Raw genomic sequence first — 26,111 nt, forward strand, 5'->3', positions numbered from 1 at the left:
ATTGTAGACGTAAACAGCTTTGCACTGAACAATCGAGAAACTGCAGACTAGTTGAGTTCTTCATATACTTTATTTTCTTTGGAAAGGATGTATAACCAAGCATTCATATAACATTTTATTCCATAACTCAGCTCACCTGATGACAAACATACAAAACTATGGAGCTTAAAAACGCAGCATCATCACTTCTAGTTTAATGGCATTTGTTGGTCTTGATGTGCAGGTAAAAGAGGAAGAGGAGGAGGGGGATGTATAAGGCATTGAGTCACAGGAGTAGAGAGGAGAAATGAGGACATTTGATTGTCTCTCGGAGGGGAGAAAAAATCACATATTTCCAGGGCAACTGCAACATCCAAGACTTTCTCCATTGGTACCATTTGGACCTCTGCATTGCACACGAGAGAGCAAGAGAGAGAGTGAAGAATCTTGTTCATTCGATAAAATATTTGTCCCACACGTCACTACCGAGGTGACATTGTCTTCTCAGCTCAGTGGGGAGTTTAAAAAAATAAAATAAAATAAAAATCCCCATTTCATGGCCTGTGCTCACGTGCAACATCGGCTTCAGACGAAGAGGCATTTTTTTTTTTTACAGAAACAAACCTTCCCGCTTTACATTCATCATCACACTAAGAAAGGCAAAAAAATACTGACTGCTTGAGGCTCGGGGAGGGCGGCTAACCTCGCTACTTTACACTCGGAACAGCCCCGAAAGAACCGCGACACGTTTTAAAGGAGAGCGCCCTGCTATACACCATGAGAGGCTCACAACACCTTCCTATGACATCCCTGAAAAACAACAAGACAGCTTCTCGGAAATACTGCAGTAATACAAAAAAAAAAGCAGTTCATGGGGATCTCTTTTTATTCAATATCCACGATGTTAAGCTAAGGTCCACCTTAAGCTGGATATCAAGGATAAAGGAATAAATCTTCTCCATTACAGTAAATCTACAATGCTGCCATCCTATTAAGGCTTTATTTACATGTACTGACTGCAACCAAGTGTGTAGTCACGGGAATGTGTGTGTTTAAACTTGGTAGGTAAATAAATACAAGAGCAAGAGGAAGGATGGAAGGAGAAAAAAAAAAAAAAGAAGTTAATTGAGTGTTTGAGATGACTGGAAACCTGCAGTCACCGCTAAGTTTTTGGTTCCACCCGCTTTTCATGTTCTGAAGGCCGTTTTCAACATTTTAAATAAAAACACCACTTAAGTCCTCAAACAGAGGTGGCAAATCCAGGTCTAGAGAATAAAGGAAGCCATAGTTTGGCTTTAGCCTCAGATGCTAGCTAGCTAGCTTCCCTTGGGTGCTTGTAAACCTGCTCGGGAGTTAGCTAGCTAGCTAGCTAGCTAGCTAGCACCAAACTGTGCCAAGTTTTTCGCTTACTAGACCTGGATTTGCCATCTCTGTCCTCAAACCAGAATCCCAAAGTAGCCCATCATCGTTTTTGTTTGCCAACTAACGCCAACGTTAGTTCGGCAAGAACCACCACCTAAAATGGAGGATTTTCGCACGGCTGTTTGGGTAAAATATTAGGAAAAACGTCAACACGCAAATCAGCAGAACAGTGCGGGAGTGCGCGCGTGTGTATATGAAAAAAAAAAAAAAAAAAAGAGGCCGTGTGCGTCCTTCCCTTAGAGGACGGTGCTCTCGCTCTCCAGCTCGCAGTCTCTTTGAGGCGGCGGCGGCGAAGAAACCGGCGCTGGCTGCAGGTCCGCGTTGAACTCTGGCACCAGAGTCCGACTCAGCCCTTTGAAGGTCATGGCCGGGTCTGAAGACGACACGGCAGAATTTGTTAACGCGAATGAATCATGGGACAAGACAGTTTTGCGTGTTAGTCCAACCCGTGCGCATGTTTCCAAATCCAAACTAATAATTCATGCCAATATGACGTAAACAAAATTTCATTTAATGAACTAGTAAGTGTTATTTCCACTACTAGTACACAATTAAGCCACATTAGCCTAACGGATGTGTTACTAGTACACCCAGTAAATCACATTTTCCCAAGGGCTTCACTGCTGTGCACAGGGAGTTCTAACAGCAGGTGGCGCTGCTGGTTCTGGGGTGACGGCAAGCAGACGGGTGAGATGAATGGAAAAAGAAAGAAAAGTGAAACGAATGTAAGATGAATTTTGTGTTGTAAATTATTTGTAAATACTGTACTGTATTTCCTCAGGTAAAATAATAAATATATTTTTTTGAAATGGCACCGCTTCTTAGTGCGTTTAGAAACAGGAGAACGCACACGGATGGGAAACTTTTAACGTTCTGGGTTAGGCACGTCACACGAGGAAGTGGTGAGGACTGACAGGTAAGTGAACTTGTCTTTCCCCGAAAAATATGTAACTGGAAACAAGAAAGCTAAAAATGAATTAATTCCCGTTTCCTAGTGGTACAACGTGCTTTTATTTTCCTACGGGGAAAAAAAAAAATCTTTTTGAGGTGTGGCATGTACTGCATTTATTTAGTATGCTTGTTGATTTGGGCAATTGTTCCAAGTGGAGTCCTTTCTTTTCAAATTCTCACCACCAATATACTGTATCTATTTTTTTAATAATATAATTTTTAATAATAAAACAATGCAAAAATGCAATGCAAACATTTGATTGGAGGTCAATACTAAGCTTTTTTTTTTTATGAAAAAAGTTCAGATTATTTATTATTATTATTATTATTATTATAAATTTTTTTTATTAAGCACAGAGGGCATTATCGGTTTAAAAAAATCACAAGAAACACTAAAAAACTATGAATAATTAATAATAATAAAAATAATTAATAACCACATATAAATAGAGATTACTTGATTTGACTTTTAAATATAATAAAAATATATACTGTTTACTGCACGATTAATGAAAAAATATTATTATTATTATTATTATTATCATTATTATTATCAAGCACGGAGGGCATTATCAGTTTAAAAAAAAAAAATCACAAAAAACATTTGAGTGGAGGCTACTAAAAATTAATAAAGTAATAATTTAAATTTTAAAAATTATACTGTATGTATTATATTCCCACGTAGACTTGTATATTGGTCACGATTGAGGAAATACAGTACGTGTGAGGGCTGCACATGCTTCATGCTGACAGAACGACAATTGCAAAACAAATAAGGACCCATTTTCCACACTACGTGAAAAGCCCAAAACAACTTTCAAATATACAAAAGAGTGTCTCCAAACAGCTCCACTTTTTCAAATGGGTCAGTTTGATGAGTCATGTGCAGCGCGGCGGTCGCACGTCCGCCTCTGACACGTGATACACGACCAAGCGACAGCAGGCGGGGTCGAATGGCCGCAGTGACACAAAAGTGCACGTCAGTGAGCTACAAACCTCGCACACGAGCTCCGTTACCCTGCCGAGGTGTTACAACGCACACGTGACCGTTAGTCATCGAGCGGGAGGAGAAAAGATGACGTTAGCAAAGTGGCTCACCCATCATCTTGTAAGCGCTGGCGAAGATCCCGTTGGTGTCGCTGGTGACGGGGTTGGGGGGCGGCGGCATGCTGGGTCTGCTCCTGGGCTTTGGCACGGGCCGCGGCCGGGGGAGCGAGCCCGTCTGGTAGGCGGACGGCGAGGCGCCGTCCGGGCCCGGCGGAGCGGCGGGCGGCGGGGGGGTATCCGGAGGGGTGGGGGAGTCCGGCGGCGAGGGCTCGGCGCTCGGCGGATCCGCGACGAGCGGACCGGGGGAGGTGGCTTGCGTCGGCGGCTCCGGGGGCGGGTGGCTGGGGGCTTGGATGGGCGGCTGGTTACTGGAGTGGCGTCGGGGCGTGCTGTGCTGCTGGGAGTTGGGGGGCGTGGAGGAGGTCGGGGAGTGGCCGGAGAGGGGTCTCGGAGGGGGGCTTAGGGGCTGGGATTGGTTGGGTGAAGTGGGGGGCTGGCTTGGCGGAGGGTTGGGCGGCTTGGGCGGAGCGGGGGCCTGTTTCTTGATAACTGAGGTGAGATCAAGAACATTGATTATACCTTTAAGACTGTCTACGTTGAAGTGCGTTTTAGTCAATTTCATATGTGGGAGTGGTCAAGAGCTGTCAGAATGAATCGATTACGCAACAAGTAATCCATTATCAAATTAATCAACCCGTATTTTAATCATCGAGTAATCATTTGGTGCCATTTTTAATTGAAAATTGTCCCCATTGTCAGCATATCAACAGTAATTGTTCATTGATTTCTGCAGTCCTTCATGAAAGAAGACTGATTATCTTCAAAATAAGACATTTGCAAATATCATGTTTACTTTGGAAAACAATGGCCGAATCAGTAACATGGTACAAACATCAATTGCCACCCCTTTTATTTTTTAAGTCCCACCCATTTTCACTGAAGCGACCCCCCTTCGCTCCCGGCTGTTTTACTGGATTTTGACGGATTTTCGAAGGCCCACAGAATATTGTGTTCTTTTGCTATAAAAACATGGAACCTACCAAAAGAAAGATTAGAGTCTCTTCTTTCATCAGGAAAAAAGGTAAATGTCTATCTGTTTCCATTTTGCAGGAATTAGCTTTAGAATATAGCTAAGTTTCATCATGGCCCTGGTTGATCTCTTATACTCTGCTGCCACCTGCTGGCCGTTTTTGTAATTACTACCATTTTTTCCCACCCGTTCTCTGCATTTCAGAGGCTGTATCAAATGCTCGAGCGTTAACAAACAAAAAAAACAAAAACAAAAACGTATAAATACATCTTTGGGACACTTAAAACATTGAAAATAGAACGTATTTATACGTTTTTGGGAACAAATGAGTTAATCTATACGAATACAAAGTACAAAATAACCACCGATGACTGGTTAATGAACAGTAATCTGGGGGGCAAAAACTTTTTGTAATACACTTTAATGCAACATTAAAATGAATCTCTTGAATCGAGTGAATAATCAATAGATTGATTCATTCTAAAAAGATTCGATAGTGACATCACTAGGTAAAACTAATTAAAAAAATGGCTTTCATATGGTCACACCTGACTAGTGATTGTTTTCATGCGATACGAACTCAGTATTCTCACCTCGGCGCGTCATATGCGGACTGGTCCCGCTGCCAGTCTGGCCGGCGGCCTGGCTCCCTGCCCCAGAACCGTTCCGCTGGAGGTGGGGGGTCGGCGTGATGGTTGCGTTGTCTCGAAGCTTTGGGTTGCTTGAGGGAGGGAAAAGAAGGTGAAATTTAGTTGTTATTTCGTCACTGTTTTTTTTTTCCAGTTCAAAAAGCTGACACACAACTAGTTGGCACCTAGTTGACTTTTTGCAGTAAAATGTCGGTCCAACGTTTGTGTCAAAGGCCTGCGGTGTGTGCTGTAAATGATGTAATAGAAGCCTTCTCAAGGTTTGCGAGTTCAAAGTGGGTGTTTGGAGGTATTTGCCCATCAATTTTTGACAGCGCTTTTCCCTCATTAGTGTCACGGGTCAGTCGAAGCTTCTTAACGAACTAAGCGCTGACTTGGAGGCAATCACAAGGAGGAGTCATGCCATCGCACATTGCACCTTGGACAAAACTATTTTGAATAGAGCGATTGTGCAGAATGACATCAGACATCCTGTTAGATAACAAATGATGAAAGAAAAAAAATTCACGAAGGATCGGGTTTTTGTTCAAACAAAATGGCCGTTGTCCCTTCACCCTCCCCGACAGCAGCCGAGGCAATCAGGCAGCTCTTACCTTAGCTCCTCCGTGTGCTGCGCCGGAAGCTGCTGAGCGGCAGCGAGACCCAGCGCCGAGTTACGGGGGCTGTCGGGCGCCGCCGCCCCCGGCGGAGCTTGCGGCTGGTGCTCGGCCGAGGGCGGCGGGACCTGCCCGGCGCCTTGTCCCTGCGCCGGAGCCTCCACGGGGGGTAAAGGGGGCTGGAAGGCGGGTGAGGTGTGCTGCTTTCTACCTAAGCTGGTACTGCCTCTACGGAGGCTGTGGTCCGAGTGCTTGTTAGAGGTGCTACTGGCGGGGAGGGTCGGCGGCGAGAAAGTGAAAGGACACAAACAGAGAACACCACAGGACTGATCAGAAGAATGATGACACCAGAAGACGAATCATTTTCAATCCAGAGAGGATGAGTGAGATTAGCACCGAAACACGTGAAGAAATGATATTAGTCCAACAGTCAGGAAGCAAAATCAAAGCCAGGAAAGCCAGACATGACATGAAATGCTCTTTAAAGAACAGAAGGAGCAAACAACAATGCTAAATATGTTTACTTGTCTTTGCGGCTTGTGTCCGACTCGGGTCCCACCAAGCTGCCTGGTCGCTTCCTCTCAATAGTGCTGCTGTCATAATCCAGGTGATTGTTGTGGTTGGATGAGGGGACAGGCATTGCGAACATGCCAGACACATTGAAGTCCACGTCTGCGAGATGGGAGGGAAGATTGACAAAAAAAAAAAAAAAAGTCATTGAAACAGTACTGTAAAAAGCAAGTGTGATATTGATTTGTGTTGGTCATTTTTTTCTGCGGGCGGCACGGTAGTCGAGTGGTTAGCACGTCTGCTTCCCAGTTCTGAGGTCTCCGGTTCGAGTCCAGGCTCGGACCTTCCTGGGTGGAGTTTGCATGTTCTCCCCGTGCCCGCGTGGGTCTTCTCCGGGTACTCCGGTCTCCTCCCACATTCCAAAGACATGCATGGCAGGTTAATTGGGCGCTCCGAATTGTCCCTAGGTGTGCGTGTGAGTGTGGATGGTTGTTCGTCTCTGTGTGCCCTGCGATTGGTTGGCAACCAGTCCAGGGTGTCCCCCGCCTACTGCCCAGAGCCAGCTGAGATAGGTGCCAGCAGCCCCCGCGACCCTTGTGAGGAATAAGCGGTCAAGAAAATGGATGGATGGATGGATGGATGGATTTTTTTCTGCCACTAGATGGCATAATTGCATTTGTAAGACATTGGTGACAGCTCGGTGCATTTTTCTTTTCATATTAAGAGCTATTGAATCATTAACATGAAGTAGCTTGTGAAATTCTGCACATTTTAACTCATTTGCTCCCAATAACATGTAAATAAGTTTTTTTTTTTATGTCTTAAGTGTCCCAAAGACGTATTTATACGTTTTTTGTTTGTTTGTTTGTTTGTTTGTTTTTTTTCTTATGCTAGAGGACACAGAAGGCCTGGTACAAACTTCTCTGGGACACAATGAAGGTTGCAAAGAGAAAACCCTGAACTTACCCTCGGGAAAGAACCAGTCAGCATGCTGGATGATGGGTTCGATTATAGACACCACATGCACAGATGTTGCCGCAGCCATCTCTGCCAAGCTCCTGGGTGTCCACATGGAAAAAAAAAAGAGAAGATAAAACATGCTGAACATTTTTATGAAGTAACCTCATACAACTTTTTTTTTTATTATTATTTTTCATGGACACCAACTCACCCTTCAGTCTTGGCCCAGAGCAGATTGGGTCCAAGGACAATGGCAATGTTGCTGGGAGTCATTTTATTGACCTCGCTGTCCTGAGCCAGTTTAGCGAGGAACTTCACCAGATATCTACATGTCAACGACAACATCAGACAAGCTATTCAATTTGATACTGTGGTAAAGAATTGTTGGAATTAAGCGTGAGGTTACCTCAGGTTTGTTTTGTTGTTCTTTGGTAGCTTATCGCATACAAGCCACAGAGCTTGAAGCCTCTTGTCTGGATCTGATAAACTGGAACAGAAAATATTGAAAAAAAAAAAAACGTGTTAGAAACAAGATTTATTTATAAACTTAGTCAATTATTATTATTTCTACTTTATACTACTTTTTTTGTTCGTTTTTTGTTTTGATTATTGTTTGTCATTGGACGCTTGAAATTTTTAAAATAAAATACTTTTAAAAATGTGTTCGAAACAAGATTTATTTATTTATTTATTTATTGTTATTTTTACTTTATACACTTTTTTTGTTCTGCTTTTTTTTTAATTTTGTCATTGGAAGCTTGAAAATGATAAATATTTAAAAAATGTGTTAGAATCAAGATTTATTTATTTCTTCATTTATTTATTAATAATAATATAATTTTACTTTATATACTTTTTGTCATTTATTTATTTACTTATTTTATAATTGTTTTGTTCTGTTTTTTTGGTTGTCATTGGAACTTTGAAAATTATAAATAATTTCTTTTAAAAATGTGTAAGAAACAAGATTTATTTACTAATTTATTATTGTTTTTACTTTATACACTTTTTTGTTCTGCTTTTTTTTTTATTTTTGTCATTGGAAGCTTGAAAATTATAAATAAAATATTTTTTAAAAAGTGTTAGAATGTGATAGAAACAAGATTTATTTATTTATTTACCGTACTCATTTATTATTATTTTTACTTTATACAGTTTTTTTTGGGGGGGGAGTTGTTTGTCATTGGAAGATTGAAATTTATAAATAAAATATTTTTGAAAAATGTGTTAGAAAACAAGATTTTTTTTATTTATTCACTAATTTATTATTAATTTTACTTTATACACTTTTTTTTGTCATCGGAAGTTTGAGAATTATGAATACAATATTTACAAAAAAGATGTTAGAAACATGACATGAATTTGTACTGTCACGTTTATTCTAACATGGGAGACTTGCCTGCATGCTTGGGTCCATTCATCGTAAAGCTGGTGGGTCATTAAAGGTTCAGGGAGTTCCCTCAGGTAGGACTTCAGTGCTCCTGAAATTACACATCCACAAATATTTCACGTTTCTGTTAAAAATCGAGTTCTCGTTTGGCTCATACCAGCAACAGCATGGGGGTCAGAGTAGAACTCCTCCAATTGGGAGGTGGAACAATCCAGCGCTGCCTTGAGCTTCTTTAGCTTGGATGCCCCAGCTGCAATCCTGAATAGACCCTGTCACACACACAAAATGGCCGCCATGAGCGCTTGAAAACAACAACAAAGTGTCGAAACTCATTCTTGTATACACACTGCTAGAAATCTGAATTGTGAGCAGGGAACAATTTGCCTCCATTGTATTCTAAATTTGTTTTCAAGAGAGGACATCCCCACCTTTGCATCAATCATCATGCTGCCGAATTGCGTAAAAGTTTCCCCTGTTTACACTTTGCCTATCCGCTCATCTCTGGCAACCTACACGTGAACCGGCTATTTTAAGCTCTTAGTTAGCGGAGCTGTTAATCGCGAGCACGGCTCCGTGCGAGTTTTAATGAGCTGCGTCAGCAACTTATTTCACTCAAGGCAGCAAAACAAACCGGTGAGCAGTCAGGTTTTGAGCAAACGTGAAGTCATTCTACGCAGAAGGGGAAAGTAACTGGCGGCAAGGTCATCTTTAAACAATGAAAGTGCAGAGCTACCATCTGTTGTGGTTTCAACGGACTGATGGCAAGGATGATTGCAGGTCGCAAAACAATTGCTAAAATGCGACGCAGGTGGTTTCTCCTGGCTCCGTTACCTCTTCTTTCATGCCAGTCTCTAACAGCATCATGACACAGGCCTCTATGGGCAGGGCGATCTCCCTCCCACTCCTTTTCAGATGCTCATCCAGCGCCGTGCCAAAGGCGGGCTTCTCAATCCACGAATCTGAACACAAAATGTGAAATTCCACATGAGATGTACTGTAAACACGTTTGACATCCCGATTCCATCACTACCGTTTCTGATCTAAAGACGCATAAAACGACGATATCCGACATTCGACTGTCACATTGGTGTGGACTGGAATTGGTCGAGGCAGCAGATTTGTGGGGTCAACAGTTTAGGTGAAATACGATGTCAGCAGGACTGATTGTACACATCTTTTGTGTTTACGATTGTGTCAGATATTGTGCAATGGAGAGAGGCTGTTGCGGGTGCAATGTGTATGGATTGAGTAGCAAACGTAATGAGGTCTCATATTGCGACACACTTTGTGTAAACATTTTAAAAAATAATATACATTTAAATAAAACAAAAAAATTACTTTTTAATTGTATATAACAATTTTAATTAAAAAATGTTCTTATATTTTCATGTTACATTTTATGCTTGCTTTACCTGAATAAAAAAATAAAAATAGATTTTTTAATTTTGTAAAAAAAAAAAATATATATATATATATTTTACATTTAAATAAAAAAACACATTTTTAATTTTATATAAAAAATTAAATTAAAAAACTATTTTGTTACATTGAGAACGTTTGCTTGGCTTTACCTTAATAAAAAAAGAAATATATATTTTTTATTTTTTGTAAAAATAAAAATCTTTTACACTTCAATAAAAAAAAATACATTTTTTAAATTTAAGATAAAAATTACATTTAAAAAATATTCTTTTATTTCATATTATTTATTATTTATATTATTGTAAAAGTAAAAAATATATATTTTACATTTAAATTAAAAAAATATATTTTTAAAATTTTATATTAAAAATTTAATTAAAAATGTTCTATTTCATGTCACATTGCTTGCCACATACTTGCTTTACCTTAATAAAAAAAAATATATTTTTTTTTTTGTAAAAAAAACAAAAACATTTACATTAAAAATATTTACTTGTATATAAATAGTTTTTTTAAATTTTATATTAAAAAAAAAAAAAGTTTTTATTTCATGTTACATTGAGAACATGTGTTTCGCCATATGCTTGCTTTTACCTTGCTGAGCCTGGATGGTTGGCAAGACACTCTCCAGTAAAGTGAGAGATTTTCGATGGTATTCCGCCTGAGCTTCGAGAAGCTACAGGAAGAGAAAAGAAGAAGAGAAAATGATGAAGGCTGCAGAATGAGACTAACCAAACAGGAAAGCGAGGCCGGTCTGCGCCGTGCTTTTGAAGTGACACGACAGCTGCGGGCATTCCCACGGAATCCATGGCAAACACTTTTTTTTTTTTTTTTTGCTCGTCGAGCGTGTTGACTCACTGAACTCACCGTTAAGAAATAGCAGGCATAGTCTCCTTCTTTTGAGAAGAAACTGTACATGTCTGCGGCAAGTTGGTCCTGGGAGGACAAACACAGGGTACTAGTTATTAAATATTTTAAGTGACACTTGGTTTGGTGGGCAGTAAACGTGACCATGTGAGTCATAAATACTCCAGTGGGAGAAAATGACGAGGGGGAAACACAAGGTTCTTCCTGAGCAAGAAAACCTGACATGCGTCCTGCAGCAGAGCGACGCTAAAACGCGCCAATGACCAGCTTGCTCCAGACACGTGCGCGGGAGCTGACGGGGCATTTTGAGACATCCGCGTGCGTCAGCAAACTGGGTCGGACGGCCCAAAAGGTCTTGGAATGTTCACTCGCTTGCTGTAATAACTTTTTCGCACTTGAAATGTTTGGCCAGGCCCACGCAGGCTATAAAAGATCGGCGGCCTGCATATTCGTTTAAAAGTCACCTGATCCACCAGTATACAAGGGGTCAACAAGTTGCTATTAGAGACACTTCCATAGCTGTATGAGAGTTCAAAACATTGAAGCGGCTCGTTTCCGCACCTTGCAAACTTCCACTTTGTTCATGGCCTCGTCCAGCTCCTCCTTGAGAAGGTCGGCCTTGGCTGTCAGTGCTTGAGTGTTTGTTCCTGAGATTATTGACTTGGTCGCCTGCAACCATCTGTTTGGACACAAATACGCACACACGGCATCAGATTGTCTCTATGACACCACAATGTCAACTTTTCATATCCACAGCTAGCAAAGACAAGTAGTTTAATATTTATCTACTAAAGGAAAACCTGACATTTAACTAATTCACTGACAGTATAGTAAAAATGGATTTTGGACGTCTTTATCCGTCAATGGCAGTGAATGTCAACCACTATGAAAACTATGATTTTAACCTGATTAACTAATGCCTTGCCCTTGATCATTGTACAGATAAGTAAGTACAAAACAGGGATGAAAGACACCTAGCTCTGGCAGAATCGTAGTCCAGCACCAATTTGGCCAACTGCTTCCTCTGTTTCAGAATGTTGGGAATGTCCACCTACAACAAACCAAAAACAACACAATATTTCTTTTCTTGACTGTCAATGGAGAATCCTAATATTTTTTGTTGCCGTTTTAAACAGGTGTTCGGTTTCTGACCTCTGCGATTTGGCTGAGAGGATCCAGGACGTCTTTCTCTATCTGCAGCTCGTGCTGCATCAGTTCAGATGCCAGACGACTTTCTGCGTCCCCGCACACTTCCATCATCTTCCTGTCAACGCATATCGGTATCGTGAACCGATTTTGTATTTGCATTTTCGTGAAATAGTTGAGAAAGATGAGGTGATGCTCTCTCTTCCTCATTATTACCAGACAAAACATGTGACTGCTGACTACTTTCAGAACCGTGAAAAGATGTTTACATCCCGTTTTGTGTGAATTTCACTTGACCACTTTTGAACGAGCACATGCTTCATTGAAGACGTTTAAAGCCCCATTGTGTGAAAACGAGATTAACGTGTGACCTCGTCATCCACACTGGCCTGCACGTTTAACAGTCGCCACTGAGGAGGACAAGATTATCTGACGCGTCAATCATTGAGTAACTCACCCTATTAAAGAGTCTTCACCCAGCTGGTTTCCACCTTCCACCATAGCCTGGGACAACGCCGTCAGGGGAAGCTTTTTCTGTGGCGGATATGGTTGTGTGGAAGACAAACGGATGCAAACAATGATTAGTCACAAAGCGAGGCACTTAAAAAAAAAAAAAAAAAGCAGCAGCCCGTATTTCTTATTCAAAAGCGTGAGGTTGTAGGCCAATGGAAACGTCATCAAGACTTTCCATTGAGCGAGCAAGAGGCGCATTCACAAAGTCAGGAAGAGGAAGTGAGCTTTTCTGAGAAGAGAAGTTAAATGGGATACAAGAGGCAACCAGGTGAATCTATAAAATGCAGTGTTTATTCCAAGCACCTTTTAAAACAGGCAAGTTGTACAAAACGCTCCCAAACCTAATCTAATGAGGAAAATACGACCCAAACAGTCATGCGAAGATTCTAGTGAAAGTGAAGAGCTAAAGAGATGTAATGGAACAAGTGGTTTGGAACAGGCCAAGGAGGTGGAATATTTCTTTTCTTTTTTTTACCTGACCATTTCCTGTATAGAGGCGTGGTACGGACTGTAGTGCATGTTGAGTTGTGTGGGGCAGAAAATACAGAACACATCACGTCGACTGGGATATTTCAAAGTCAGATGCAATGAAAATTGTGAGCTGGTGAGCTATTTTTTAGAACAGTCGAGGGCTACTCATGTGGACCTTGGGTGCTACCTGGTAATAATGGGCACCATGCTGGTGACCCCTGGGTTAGACCATAAGTGGACTCACATGTCGTTTCTCTGCATCGGCGCCAATGTGTCCCTGTAGACACGAGACCATCTTCTTGTGCGTGTTGTGCGACACCACGCGCACCAACTCCATCCGCCGCTCAATCTGTTCAACAAGATGGAGATGTGGATTTATTTCAGTCAGCATAACTCTCAAATCAAGCAGTCTCGAAAACATGTCAACAAAAAGGAATTTAGAGCTGATTTGAGCTGCTCCAACTCTACAGAAAAAAAAAAAAATCATTCAATATATTGCAAATATTACATACTGTATGACGTCATTTATATATATATATCATGTAAATAATATAGGTCCCAGAATTCACCCTTGCGGAACTCCACATATAATTTACTTGAATAAAATCTTGGAATTAATGTAAAATCATCAAACAGAAAATATAATTTTATAATTTAGACTGTTCTTCAACAAGTACCAAACAAGTAAATCAGAAAGTAAACTACCTACAGTATAGTCCATGTTTATTCATCTTCCCGCGAGGGCTGCTCGATTATGAAGAAAATATTAATCACAATTAATTTGGTAATAATTGCAATCATGATTAGGATAATTATTATTTTTGGTACAAAACAAGAAAATGTTTAAATTAAATGTAAAAAATGTTAAGATAAATAAATTTATTTGAAACACTATAATTTTGTGAGTTCCTTTATTATTATTATTATTATTATTTTGGTACAAAACAAGAAAATGCTTCAATTAAACGTAAAAAATATTAAGACAAACACCAAACACATTTATTTAAAACACTACAATTTTGCAAGTTCCTTTATTATTATTATTATTATTATTATTATTATTATGGTACGAAACAAGAAAATGTTTAAATTAAATGTAAAAAATATTAAGACAAAAAAATTTATTTGAAAAACTAATTTTGCAAGGTCCTTTATTATTATTATTAATATTACTATTATTATTATTATTATTATTATTATTATTATGGTACAAAACAAGAAAATGTTTCAATTAAACATAAAAAATATTAAGACAAATACATTTGAAACACTATAATTTTTCAAGTTCCTTTTGGACCAAACATGATTTATTAAATTAGTCATTTTAAAATAAATAAAAAAAAGGTGCAAATATCTAAATTTAAACAACTCAAAATTAGTATTAATACTCTTTTATTTTTGTTTACAATTATGCTGATTTTGTAATTGTGGAATGAAATAATTGAAATTGTAATTGAATTTCGATTAATTGCTACTTCCTGCCAGTGACTCCAAGTTTGGCTGCACACTGAGTTAACTGAGTTATTATTATTATGATTTTTAGGCTTTAATGAATTTAAATTCATATCCACAGTAGAGGCTTTAATGTTGTCAGCCCTAGTTAGTTATTATTAACTTTAGCACTGTTAACGCACAACCATAAAGAAACAACAGTTTACAGATGGTTAATGAGGTTTGAGTTCTGAGCATAGGTTTGATTTGCATCTGCCTTGAGGGGAGTTCAGAGTTCAACCGTGATTGATAGGCCCGGTCCCGCGGAGCAACGCTGGAATGTTATCTTTCAAGCGCATGGGTCATCGGAAGTGCTTCCATAGCAACGGTCACTGTTCTGTGAACGGGGCCGAGGCGTTTCATTAGTGTTAAAAAGGCGTTGGGGTGACACAGGCTTGCTCCTGTCTGCAGCCCGGCCACACAGATCCACTCTGTTTGAGATATAATACTGTCATTGATTAGCTGGTCAATGATGGGAGTCACGGCTATTTTGGCCGGCGGCCAAGTGAAGCTGTGCACTGTCCTTGTGATGCCAGGTGCTTGACTGGGACGGCCAGTGTCAACAATGTGCTTTTTTTCACAAGAGGATATGGAAAACGCTTTGCAAGTTGACTCCTTTATCTCATAAAACGCAGCGAGTCACCAAAGGAAGACAGTCGCGTTAAAAACAATGTTCCATGAGAACATCGGTGGTCTGGAGGGCAAGCGGAGCACAAATGCAAAAAAAAAGGGAGGATCAACCAAATACCGGACAATTGTGTTCCAAAAACAGAACAAGAGTCGGAATTCCACAGCAGATATCCGCCTCCGTGAGCGGTCTCCCGCTGTTCTCGCGCTCTTACGTCACTCGTGACCCGTGGTGGCCCCCGGCATTCCCACAACAGCTGGGTCGAATACAAACTCAAAACACAAGATCTATATAGCCTAACGTTGCTCAGACTGAGCCCAGTTCGTACTTGGCACGAAAACACGAAGGGGATTCCCTTTCCGCCGCATTCGGAGGAGGAAAAAATGACAACAGTATGTATTGGAAGTGTTTTGCTTCACGAGGAAATGGTTTCCTTTCAAAACAGGATACAGAACACCATAGCATCATTTCTGTTAATACGCCTCGAAGGGTACCAGCGGGGTGTGTTTCACCAGTTGTGACAAGTTTAACGGTGGGGGGACAATCCCATGACGTACTACAGGCCAGGGAATCCCAGACTTTGAGACAAAAGACAAAAAGGGTGCCTGTCCTGTTGCCTGTATTTGTTTATTGGTTTCCAAGAGAAAGGTGTGGACATGTGAACATGACTCACTCAGGAAGATTTTAAATGTCAACTCTAATTTGTTTGTGCCAGACAAGTGCAGCAGAGGTTGGTCGCTAACCTACCGGGCTGTTGTCAAATTTTAACGGAACACAATATAGCGAGCATATTGTGAAAGGGGCTCCTTGTTCATTCCACGGCATTTCTGCGGTCTCCTAACTGTGGTCAAGTTGCTATTAAAGAGGAATAGCAAGGAATAGCAGCTCAGTGGGAGATCTGGGTAACAGAAAGACGGTTGGCCAGAACACTACCGTATATATATCATTTCGAAAAGCCAAGACGAGTGCATTTATTAAACAAGTAGAAATTTAAAACCTACATCTGAATTGATGGAGAAATCTTTCCATCCTTTTTCCAGTGCCTATTCCAGATGATGATTTGGTGCATGGGATGAACTACATCCTGGAATGGACATTAGTCAATTGTAGGGTGAAACAATGAGAGGGAAATGAATCCATGCAAGATGAAAATCAAGAATGTTAACCACTGAATTTCTAATGGTCACACTGCGCTACAGTCGTTTGGTGTTCCACAGGGTTCAATTCTGGGGCCTCTGCTGTTTTCATTGTATCTGCTGCCCCTGTGTTCCATCGTTAGAAAACCTTGTATTTTCCTCCACTGCTATGCGGATGACTGTCGGATCTATGTCCCACTTAGCAAAAAAAAATGACGCTTTATCATTGAGGACATATTTGTTCAGCCTGGAGGAAATCAAGATGAGTTGAAATAGGAATAGAAATAGTGGATGACGCTGAGCAATGTGATTGGCTGCTTCATGGTCACTTCGCTATTCGCTTCTTTCATTAATTCCAAAAAGATTTGCGTTTCGCCGTCCCCACCAAACATAACTTACTTTATCGTCTGAATATTGCTTTGGGACTACAAACGTACGTGTGACGTAATAGCCGGTCAAAACGTGCAACGTGTATCCGGTCTTGCCAGCGGTTATTCGCAAAACCTGTTTGTATAACCAAAATTTGCATTTTCCTTTTTCGATACGCTTCAAAATCCACCCCCTCTTAGCGTAAGAACCTTTTTTTTGCGAATTTTGGGCCCTCTTTTTCGAATTTCTAGCATTTTCATTTAGTTTTATTTTCGTATTTGGCACAATGTATGTCAAAAACTGAGAAATTTAGCTGTGTTTGGAATTGGAACAATCACGTGATTGTTAGTGCCCAATGCTGCTCGGGATGCTATCAGAGCAAAGATCCCATTAAGTGAGTCTAAAGACTCTGTGGCGGCTTCCAAAAGAGGCAAAGCAGTCTTAGAGGAGCAGTGAAAGTCAAATTGTCAGACATCATAAAATACACCCACTTCCTTCCTTTGCCTCAAGGGTCCTGTACTCACATTTTGTTCATCTTTCACCCAGTCACATCCATGAAGCACTTTTGTATGTATAGAGGCAAACATGTTTGTGTCTCACAAAACAAAGTGTGCATTACTGTACTGTGAGTCTTGCGTTCGCAAAGCCAAACCAAAGGCACTTTGTTTTATTTGCATCTACGACAACACCCAGTTGCAGACAAAGAAGCTTCATCGCTGGAATGCCTTTACTGAGCGGCCACGATTTAGCGTCAACCACACCTGCTTCCTCAAGATAGCTACAAAGGCTGGAAGAACAACTGAACCAGAGGTGTCGACTTGCCGAAAGAAGTTACGCGGTACAGACCACATGGCTCAGTCTTCATTGTTATTGTGGAAGTGCTTCACAACTGTCAGTCAACAGTTCTTAGAATCTTCAGATCAAGTGGCCAGTTTAGTAGTTATAACCATGTTACTACTGCTGGGAAAAAAAAACAAAAAAACATTTATGTGTGGCCAACACCCAACAGATGCAGCCTTTCCCTGGATGAGGTAAGAATTGGTCACAACTCTCCAAACTCAGATTAATGGTTTACCTGTAAAAGGTCATCGCTGAGAACTTCTGTTTTCTCCGCTCTGTGGATGAGAAAGAAAAACAAAGGAGGCGATTAGTACTGACTGACAGATAAGGACAGGAGACAGTAGTAGCCATACTGTTCATTCAGTTTACATATTTTGAAAACGTGTAGGGAGTGAACCACGCGGCAGAAATACCGGTCTGCGCGCCGGACTTGAACTCCATGAGAACACGATCCGGTACAAGCAATCTCAAAAGGCTACACGAGTCCAGATCAAGACAAACAAACTGCGTATTTTAAGTAGTCATTTAATAATACACAAACGGAGAAAGCATTGGCACAGGTTCAAACAGTGGAGCTCAAACGGGGAGTCGCTTCGGCTTCCAGTTAGTATGTGATGACTCACGCATGCGGAGCAACAACACAGCAGTGCCTTGCCCGAGCCTATTATTAGTGGACTAATAGTCGGGCCCGGTGAGGTCAGACAGATTAAATTCACTTAAAGGGAGCGGGTACACGAGGAACTAATTCTTGCTTATCAACGCCTTCACCTTAGCCGATTGCGACTGGTTGGACCGATTGTAACCGATCAAGATGAGCGTAATCTCGTTGTAGTATAATGCTAAGAAGAATTGATCACGAATCACATGTGAAGGCGCAAATACCGATGCTGAAGATGAAGCAATTCACTTCGCAGTAAATCCTGTCTGTTCTCTTATGCTTGGATGGGTTTTCTCCAGGTACTCAGTAGGGATGTAACGATATCCAAACATCACGATACGATAATTATCACGATATTGTGGGGGCGTTGGAGATTTAAAAAATATCACAATATTGTAAAAAAAAAAAAAAAAAAAAAAAGAGAGCTCATACTAAAAATAATAATAATATTGTGCTTTTGTACATATCAGCAATGCCACCTACAATCTCTAATAACAATATTGAGGCACTTACTTGGGAATGCAAGCACACATTGATCGCTTCACAAGCAAATTAGTTTCCCCCTCATCGGACAATTAGAATAGATTTTAAACATAGAAGGCCAAAACATCCCTAATGAAAATTACATTGCACTAATAAACTAGCCACTAGAGGGTGCGAGAACTGCACAAGTGGAAATCAACCCGACTTTTTAAACAGATGTGTTCATTTCAAATATTGTGAACATGACGATGACGATATTGTGGCAGTTTTAATATCACGATATCACGATATTGCCCTCATTGTGACATCCCTAGTACTCAGGCTTCCTCTCACATCCCAAAACATTCCATAGGTGTGAATATAAGTGGGAATGCTTGTTTGTGTCTGTACATGCCCTGCAACTGGCTGGCTAACAGTCGAAGCCGTACCCCGCCGCTTGTCCAAATTCCACTGGGATAGGCTCCAGCTACCCGCAACACTAATGAGGGCAGGCGATACGGAAAATGGATCGATGTCTGCAGTGATTGGACAAAAAGTTATGGCTGCCGGGTCACTCTCCCTCAACACGACGAAGCAGGTAAGGCTGCTGACTCAAGCAAACCTGACAAGTCTCTAGCTACAATTTGGGTCACGGGAGTTTCAATGAAGTCTCCCTCACAGACTCCATGAACTGTAGTAACCTCATCAGAGCGGAGAACAGCTGCTTTCCATTACGAACGTGGAGGCAGCGAGCAGACAAGAACAGCGAGACTGACACAGACGGAGGGGATAGTTTGGGGGTTCCATGGAAAGAAACACAAATGCTGAAGTTGGGGATTGCGAGGGGGGTGACAGACGGTGAAGTAATGTAAAGCCAATGCATGGAAAAAACGTTTTTTTCAGTTGGTGAGGTAACACATGCAGAGCAGAATAATGCACAGAAACACCACACAACACTTCAAGATCAATGTGGAACAAAAAAAAAAATGCAAAGCACACATATTACAGAGTGGGACTCTGATTCTGAAGCCACAGTTTCGGATTCCATGTTCTGGTGTACAACATTCAGACAAGGCATTTGTGTGGTTTGGTTCAAATACTAATTGATGTAGTCATCAAACATGCTAAGCCTGTAACCCTACATTCGCAACTTATGATTTGCAAGGTAATCAAGCAAACGTGGACTGTGCCTTTTGATGTATTCCGGAAAAACATTAATACAGATTTGCTGCTCCTGCAAGCAATATTTCCCACCAATGACGAGTTCCTGAACTCATTTGCTCCCAATAACGTATAAATACGTTTTTTATGTTCTAAGTGTCCCAAAGACGTATTTATTTTTATTTTTTATGCTAGTTCATACAGAAGGCTTTGATGCAGCCTCTCAACTGCAAAGAACGGTTGCAGAAATGGTAGTTATTACACAAACGGCCAGCAGGTGGCAGCAGGGCAAAGGAGATCAACCAGGGCCATGTAGAAAAAAAGCGAAATTACTTACAATTTTAAATAGATTTGTGAAAACTGATGAAACTTAGCTCTCTTCTAATACTAATTGCTACAAAACGGAAACAGAAACATACTTTTTTTTTCTGATGAAAGAAGAGACTTTAATCTTTCTTTTGATAGGTTCCATGTTTTTATAGCAATGGAACACAATATTCTGTGGGCCTTGCAAAATCTGTCAAAATCCAGTAAAACAGCCGGGAGCGAACGGGATTGCTTCTGTGGAAATGGCGGCGAGTGAATGAGTTAAACACACCGATGCGCATCGGTTTCCACTTCACAGACGCATCAAAACAACAAAAGGGAAACGAAGAGTGGCACATTACTCAATATGGCATTTCCGAATGATCGCCCTACCGACCGACTGCCAGTTGGGAATGGTAACCAATGGCGACCGACGATCAAAGTGGAAGTCGTAGAGTAAGAGAATACCGCCACCGGAAGCACAATAGAGCGCCTGTTAGCAGACACTCCACACAATCGGCGGGCTTAGGAGTAGGGAGGGTCTTTCTGTTTGCAACAGTTGGCAGCTTGAGGCGCACAGTAATGGATACTGGACCCGGATGAAAGGAACTGGGAGAATAATTGAGTGGCTCGGGCCATATAGTTTCTTCTAAATGGCATCTGATTGTTTGAGCTATCCATCGAGCACTCGACCTGTGCCATCGTGCAGGGCGTAAAAACAATGCTAATTGTTGTTGTTGCTTGGGTCGATGAAACAGTTCACTTGACTTCACATTCTAATTCATCTACGATAGGAATAGAGAAATGGGTTTCAATTTAAAAACAACAACAACAACAACAACAACACACATTTTAGACAGAACTCATTCTCCCACTCACATCTGAGTTCCTGATTTAGAGTGAATGAAAGAATCACAATTACTGTTAGCAACAATCCAGAATTTCCTTAACCATTAATAAAAAAAAACTAAATAACACATTACATTACTCTCTGTTCACACATAAAATATAGAATTACTGCCCATTTAAAACTTCAAACAATGCATCAAGGTAATTTTTCAGTCTCGCCCATCACACCTGGATGAAAACCAAACTTTTTGTGGCTAAAACACAAAGCCGCCTCATTTTGCTTGTCAACAGCTGACACGCCTAATTGTCCCCAGGGCAGAGTCTCTGAAAACACCCCATTTGCTCGTCATTCAAATGTGACATTCGCTTTCATCGGGAGCAAAGCGCCCATCTGACACTGAATCGTTTCAGACTGAATAATGTGCAGCGAGCTGCAGCATCAGAGACGATTATACAGAACAACTGTTTAGAATGTGAGTATGGAATTGTGAGAAGAGTGTTGTGCTGATTAATTGAATGATGTTCCCCAAATGCGATCCATGTGATACAGCAATTACACTCATGTATGTTTGAAACCATAGGTAATGTCGAAAGGGAGATAACCTTAATTAAATCCATATAAGCAGGAAGTAAAAAAAAATATTGCCGATAAGATGTTCTATGCACTAGTCTAAATAATTTTGGTGAATAATGTGTGAGTGGAATATGAGTTCAGCAGCAAAATCCAGCAGCTTTTATCAATATCAGAAGGCGGCCATTTTATCACTTGCTGCCGAGTGAAAATGACATCACAGTTGCGCAGTTCTCAGGTAACGACCAATCAAAGCTCGAGTTTCAGAAAACAGCTGAGCTGTGATTGGTCGTTGCCTGAGCCCTGAGAAACTGTGATGTCATCTTCAGTGGACACCCCAAGTTATAACTACCATATTTTCACGACTATAAGGCGCACCTAAAAGCCTTCACTTTTTTCAAAAGCTGACCATGCGCCTTATATATGGATCAATACTGAGCCGCAACAGGTCTTGCTGTCAAGACGGTATTCGTTGACCCTGCACGATCGGTGACGCGCATCCGCAGAAGATCCCGCCATCTTGGATCGCTAGCTAATACGAATACTTTACCTGAGAGGAAATACTAAAACAGCTGTTTATTCATTTTGGGAGTGAATGGAGTTGTCAGAAAGTTGGTTTGTAATCTATTAATATAGTTTGACTGACCGATCTGACTGTTTTGTTGACATTCCCTTTAGCGCAGCACCATCTAATGTATGCATAACGTAACCCCAGCCTCTACTGTAGCGCCTCATATATGGAAAAAGTTTTAAAATATGTCATTCATTGAAGGTGAGCCTTATAATGCGGTACATTTAAAAGACAAAGACCAAAACAACCATCTAAATCCATGTGAGCCAAAAAGATTTCTCATAGTTTCACCTCACTGCAGCGCCAAATAAGGTCATGTTTTACTAGCAGACCTGCCGTGTCTCAGGTTCCCTTTCACCGGACTTTACACCTTTACGTCCCGTGACTAGATCCTAAATGGCAGACGTTCTATACATACGTAGGCCCACTCAGATAAACACAGATGTACCGTATGAAGCCATAGACTGCCATCTAACCACACTCCGTGTCTGGGGGGGGACAAGCTGCTTGGCTCCACTTAAGTTTCACTCCATGCATCAATCTTGCCAGCTCTGCGTCTCTCACTAGAAAGCAGCAGACCGTCTCTGGGAGACAGTTTCCTGTTTGCAAAAGGAGCAGAAGGGGGAGATTTCCTCTCCGAGGCCGCATGCTGGACATAGCATTCTGCCTTCGCACAATCACAGGAACCCAGGAGGCGGCCGAGACGGCCTCGCCGCTCCTTGCAGACACGGATATCCAAGCGGGCACCACCTTCACCCCCGAAGGTTTTGCTCCGTGCTTGCCTTGATCCAAAAACACTGACATACCAAACACTTGGAGCCAAGGAAGGAAGACTACTCATGCATGAATGTAACAGGCATGCATGCGCATGTCTGCTTTCCACATCGCGATCCTTTCAGCTTTAACTTACTGTATGAAGGAATATTACGAGTATAGCAGCTGCAGAAGGCTCTTAAAGGTACTTAGCGAACATTATAGGCATGCTCCTTAGGTGCTGCGTGTCCATAAAAGACAGTGCAAGAGGGCAAACAACGTATGCGTCCGTTTTACAATCGAAACGTGTCAGCAGACGTAACGCGTTAAGTTATTCTCTTGACCATATATGTCATAAAAAGCTGGGGTGTAAGCCGTATGCCTACAAAGCATTGAATCACTTGCACATTAGATTTAACGTAGAATTTGCAGGCATGTGTGATTATGTTGATTATAAGGTATGTGATAACAGAGAGACCAATTATTGCCGCTAATATTCATTTTGACCGATATCCGTACAGCCTTTAAATAAAAAATAAAAATAAACAAATAAATAATATGATGTCCGAAAAAAATAATTTAATAAATAAATAAATTTTCTTTTCTTTCTTTTATTTTTTTAATTACAACAAAGATATGTTAAAGTTTAAAATTTCACTTATTTTGACATTTTTGGGGACAAAATAGCTGCTGTAGAAAACTACTTGTTTACATTTTCCACTTTTTTAAGACATACTGGTTATATGACCCTGGGAGCTCTGTGAACTTTTTTTTTTTTTTTTTTTTTAAATAAAGTTGTCTATTGCTTAAGATGAAAAACGATAAAAATAAATCAACATTTTGCAAATCTGAAAAGTTGGTCAGTAAATTCTAAGACATTTTCACAGTTATGAATTTTAAATCGGATTTTGATATATTTTGAGGCCAATATATTTTCCCTTTTACTGAAAATGAATATTGACTCCAAATATTGATTATCAGCCTCATTGACGGTATTGGCCCTAAAAAAACAACAACAACAACAGAAATATAGTAAATGTTGTCTGGGTTTACACTGTAATTAGCTTCCTATTAGTTGAAGAAATGGTGAAAACTCATTTTGTTTTATATGTATATTCAACCTTTATGAAAAGTAATTCTTCTGACTTCCTTGTTAATGTCAAGCAACTAGACGAGGTTGTAATCGACCTTTTATCCAAAGTCAGCTAAAATAGGCTCCAACTCCCCTCGATTCTAAAAAGTATCATTCTTAGAACTATTACCACCTTAATTGCACCACAAATCAGCCAGAAAGTTATTAATTAATGTGTGATGTACCTGTTCATACAGGTGGGACAACCTTCAAAATATAGCACAAGGTGGAACGAAAATTGGACAATTCATTAGGTACATCATCCTGCTGTTGCACCAATCCAGATGGTACCAGCACTCACTTGTTGACTCCGAGATACTGTAAAAAAAATAATAATAATCTCCACTGCGTTTAAACTAATCTTGCAACACGCAAATTTGATAACCCCGCTCGTTTCCATTCATGTGATACTCATTTCACAGCCCCATATATCAAGACTTGACTTCTGAAAGAAAATATACAGTGTGAAGAAGTAAGTAGAAAGAAAACATCATATAAAGTCAAATTCAGAGTCATAATTTATTCTGTTAAAGAATAAATAACGCATAGTGTGATACTTGCCTGCCAACTGTTTGATTGGCGAGCTGCTTCATGCGATTAAACTGCTTCTTCATTTTTGGTTCCGCTCCAGTCGATTCCTCCGAAAGTTCACACTTGGAAAAAAAAAATGTTGACTTTGGATTGTCATGAAGTTCGCACAGCCTCTCCCCCTTTTTCAACTTTCCCAGCTGCCGCCGTGACAGGAAAAACATGCGCGAGCCATTCGAGCCCAAAGCCAATTAACGATAGTTGGTAGCTTGCTAGCTTCTAAGTTAGCCTTTCCGAGGTGTAAATGTCTTCGGGGAGTTGCGACGGCATGGTCCACCAACTTTTGCGATATTTCCGTGCGTGGAAGTGGTTGAGGGCAAAGCCGTGGGGCAAACTTTCACCGGCTCCAGCGACCTTTCATCACTGTCCGCGGGGCCAGGACGGTCCCCGGTTGGTGTTTGCTTGCTGACACCCGCTAGCCGCCGACGAGCTAACACAGTCGGGAGTCGAGTAAATCCGTCAAAGCGCTTTCTCCCAGTTCACGGGAGAGAGTGAACTCCCGCTCCGAGCGGGAAGGGAGAGAGAGAGAGAGCGAGAGAGAGAGAGCGCGAGAGCGGAAGTTACGTCATTGTATTGTCATGGTATTCCTTTTTTTTTATTTTTTTTTTACTTGGTATGTTCCCCACATTTTTGCCAGTCAGCTACTCACAATTTCAAAGACATTTGATACTTTTTCATTCATTTCTTTTTCCCAAATGCTATATTCATTACGATACCGTGCTTAGACTATATGGGCGCTGCATTGAACGTGTTATTATTTTTTTTTTGGGGGGGGGGGGATTGATTTCCACTTTAAGAGAAAGACAACAAAAACAATAACAACAAAATGAAAACAAAAAAGGAGAAAAAACGGCACGTGACCAGCATGGCCTGAATGCAAATCAAGCCCATTTTACAGAAAAAAAAATCCAATAAAAAATAAAAATACTTTTTTTTTCTTTTTTTAAGGGATGAAAAGAAACACCGCAAATAAAACAAAAATTATATTACGACTGGAAAAGGGTGGACACAACACCAAACTCCTTGGAGAAAACACACATTTTTAACAAATACATGAACTTTTGTGGGCATATACCACAAGGAAATGAGAATTTTCGGCCATCTCTGTCGTCCGCCACCTCTTCTCACTTGTTCGGCTTTGACGAGCGGTTCAGAATGCGGCCCGAAACCTCAAAGCACCGTATTTGATTCCCCCAACAGTAGGTTGGGGCTCCTGCCTGCCTGACTGCCTTCAAATGGCGCACGCCTCCATCTTGTGGACACATTTGGTATTGCTCGCTCTGCCGATTTCAATATATATATATATATATATATATATATATATATATATATATATATATATATATATATATATATATATATATATATATATATATATATATATAAAATTCACGATTTTTTTTTTTTTTTTTTTACAATAAAATCCTCACATTCAAGAGATATTATGAATTACCTAGAAAGTATTATACAAATACGTATATATTAATTTAGGCCTACCTTACCTTTACATTCCAACAAATAACTGGTTACTTGTTACTTATGAGGAGAAAAATTATGAACATGACATAATTTCCGTGCCAATAATGCTTGATTCAATTTTGGAATTTTAAGTTTCTATTTCGTAATGTTAAAATTACAACTTAAT

General features: G+C 40.5%; 1 protein-coding gene across 7 annotated transcripts; it reads right to left on the bottom strand.

Moving 5' to 3' along the window:
- Window positions 1-51: 51 nt before the first annotated feature.
- Window positions 52-24,987, bottom strand: arhgap17a (Rho GTPase activating protein 17a). 7 transcript variants are annotated; one of them, XM_077502927.1, is made up of 22 exons: window positions 24,440-24,987; window positions 17,651-17,690; window positions 13,196-13,300; window positions 12,956-12,988; window positions 12,425-12,501; window positions 11,974-12,085; window positions 11,796-11,872; window positions 11,383-11,500; window positions 10,822-10,890; window positions 10,549-10,630; window positions 9,364-9,491; window positions 8,690-8,801; window positions 8,542-8,623; window positions 7,549-7,629; window positions 7,354-7,467; window positions 7,149-7,240; window positions 6,197-6,344; window positions 5,670-5,939; window positions 5,023-5,150; window positions 3,451-3,948; window positions 3,349-3,370; window positions 52-1,774 (listed from the first exon to the last, which is right to left on the bottom strand). In XM_077502927.1, exons 1-21 carry the CDS (start codon window positions 24,628-24,630, stop codon window positions 3,366-3,368), a joined length of 2,562 nt encoding a protein of 853 aa, XP_077359053.1. In that variant the 5' UTR covers window positions 24,631-24,987; the 3' UTR covers window positions 52-1,774; window positions 3,349-3,365. The 7 variants fall into 7 exon arrangements, with proteins under 7 accessions (XP_077359053.1, XP_077359050.1, XP_077359049.1 ...); XM_077502924.1 differs by lacking the exon at window positions 3,349-3,370 and having other exon boundaries at window positions 5,670-5,936; XM_077502923.1 differs by lacking the exon at window positions 3,349-3,370.
- Window positions 24,988-26,111: the final 1,124 nt, after the last annotated feature.

The sequence above is a fragment of the Festucalex cinctus genome, chromosome 17 (assembly GCF_051991245.1).
Source record: "Festucalex cinctus isolate MCC-2025b chromosome 17, RoL_Fcin_1.0, whole genome shotgun sequence".
NCBI classification, from domain to species: domain Eukaryota; kingdom Metazoa; phylum Chordata; class Actinopteri; order Syngnathiformes; family Syngnathidae; genus Festucalex; species Festucalex cinctus.

Excerpts from the sequence above, each read along its gene's own strand:
- arhgap17a (XM_077502923.1), bottom strand. The coding sequence starts at position 24,630 with ATGTTTTTCCTGTCACGGCGGCAGCTGGGAAAGTTGAAAAAGGGGGAG. Across the intron at positions 12,086-12,424 it reads GGTGAAGACTCTTTAATAGG|GAAGATGATGGAAGTGTGCG; the intron begins GTGAGTTACTCA and ends ATGCGTTGACAG. Across the intron at positions 11,873-11,973 it reads CTCTCAGCCAAATCGCAGAG|GTGGACATTCCCAACATTCT; the intron begins GTCAGAAACCGA and ends GGTTTGTTGTAG.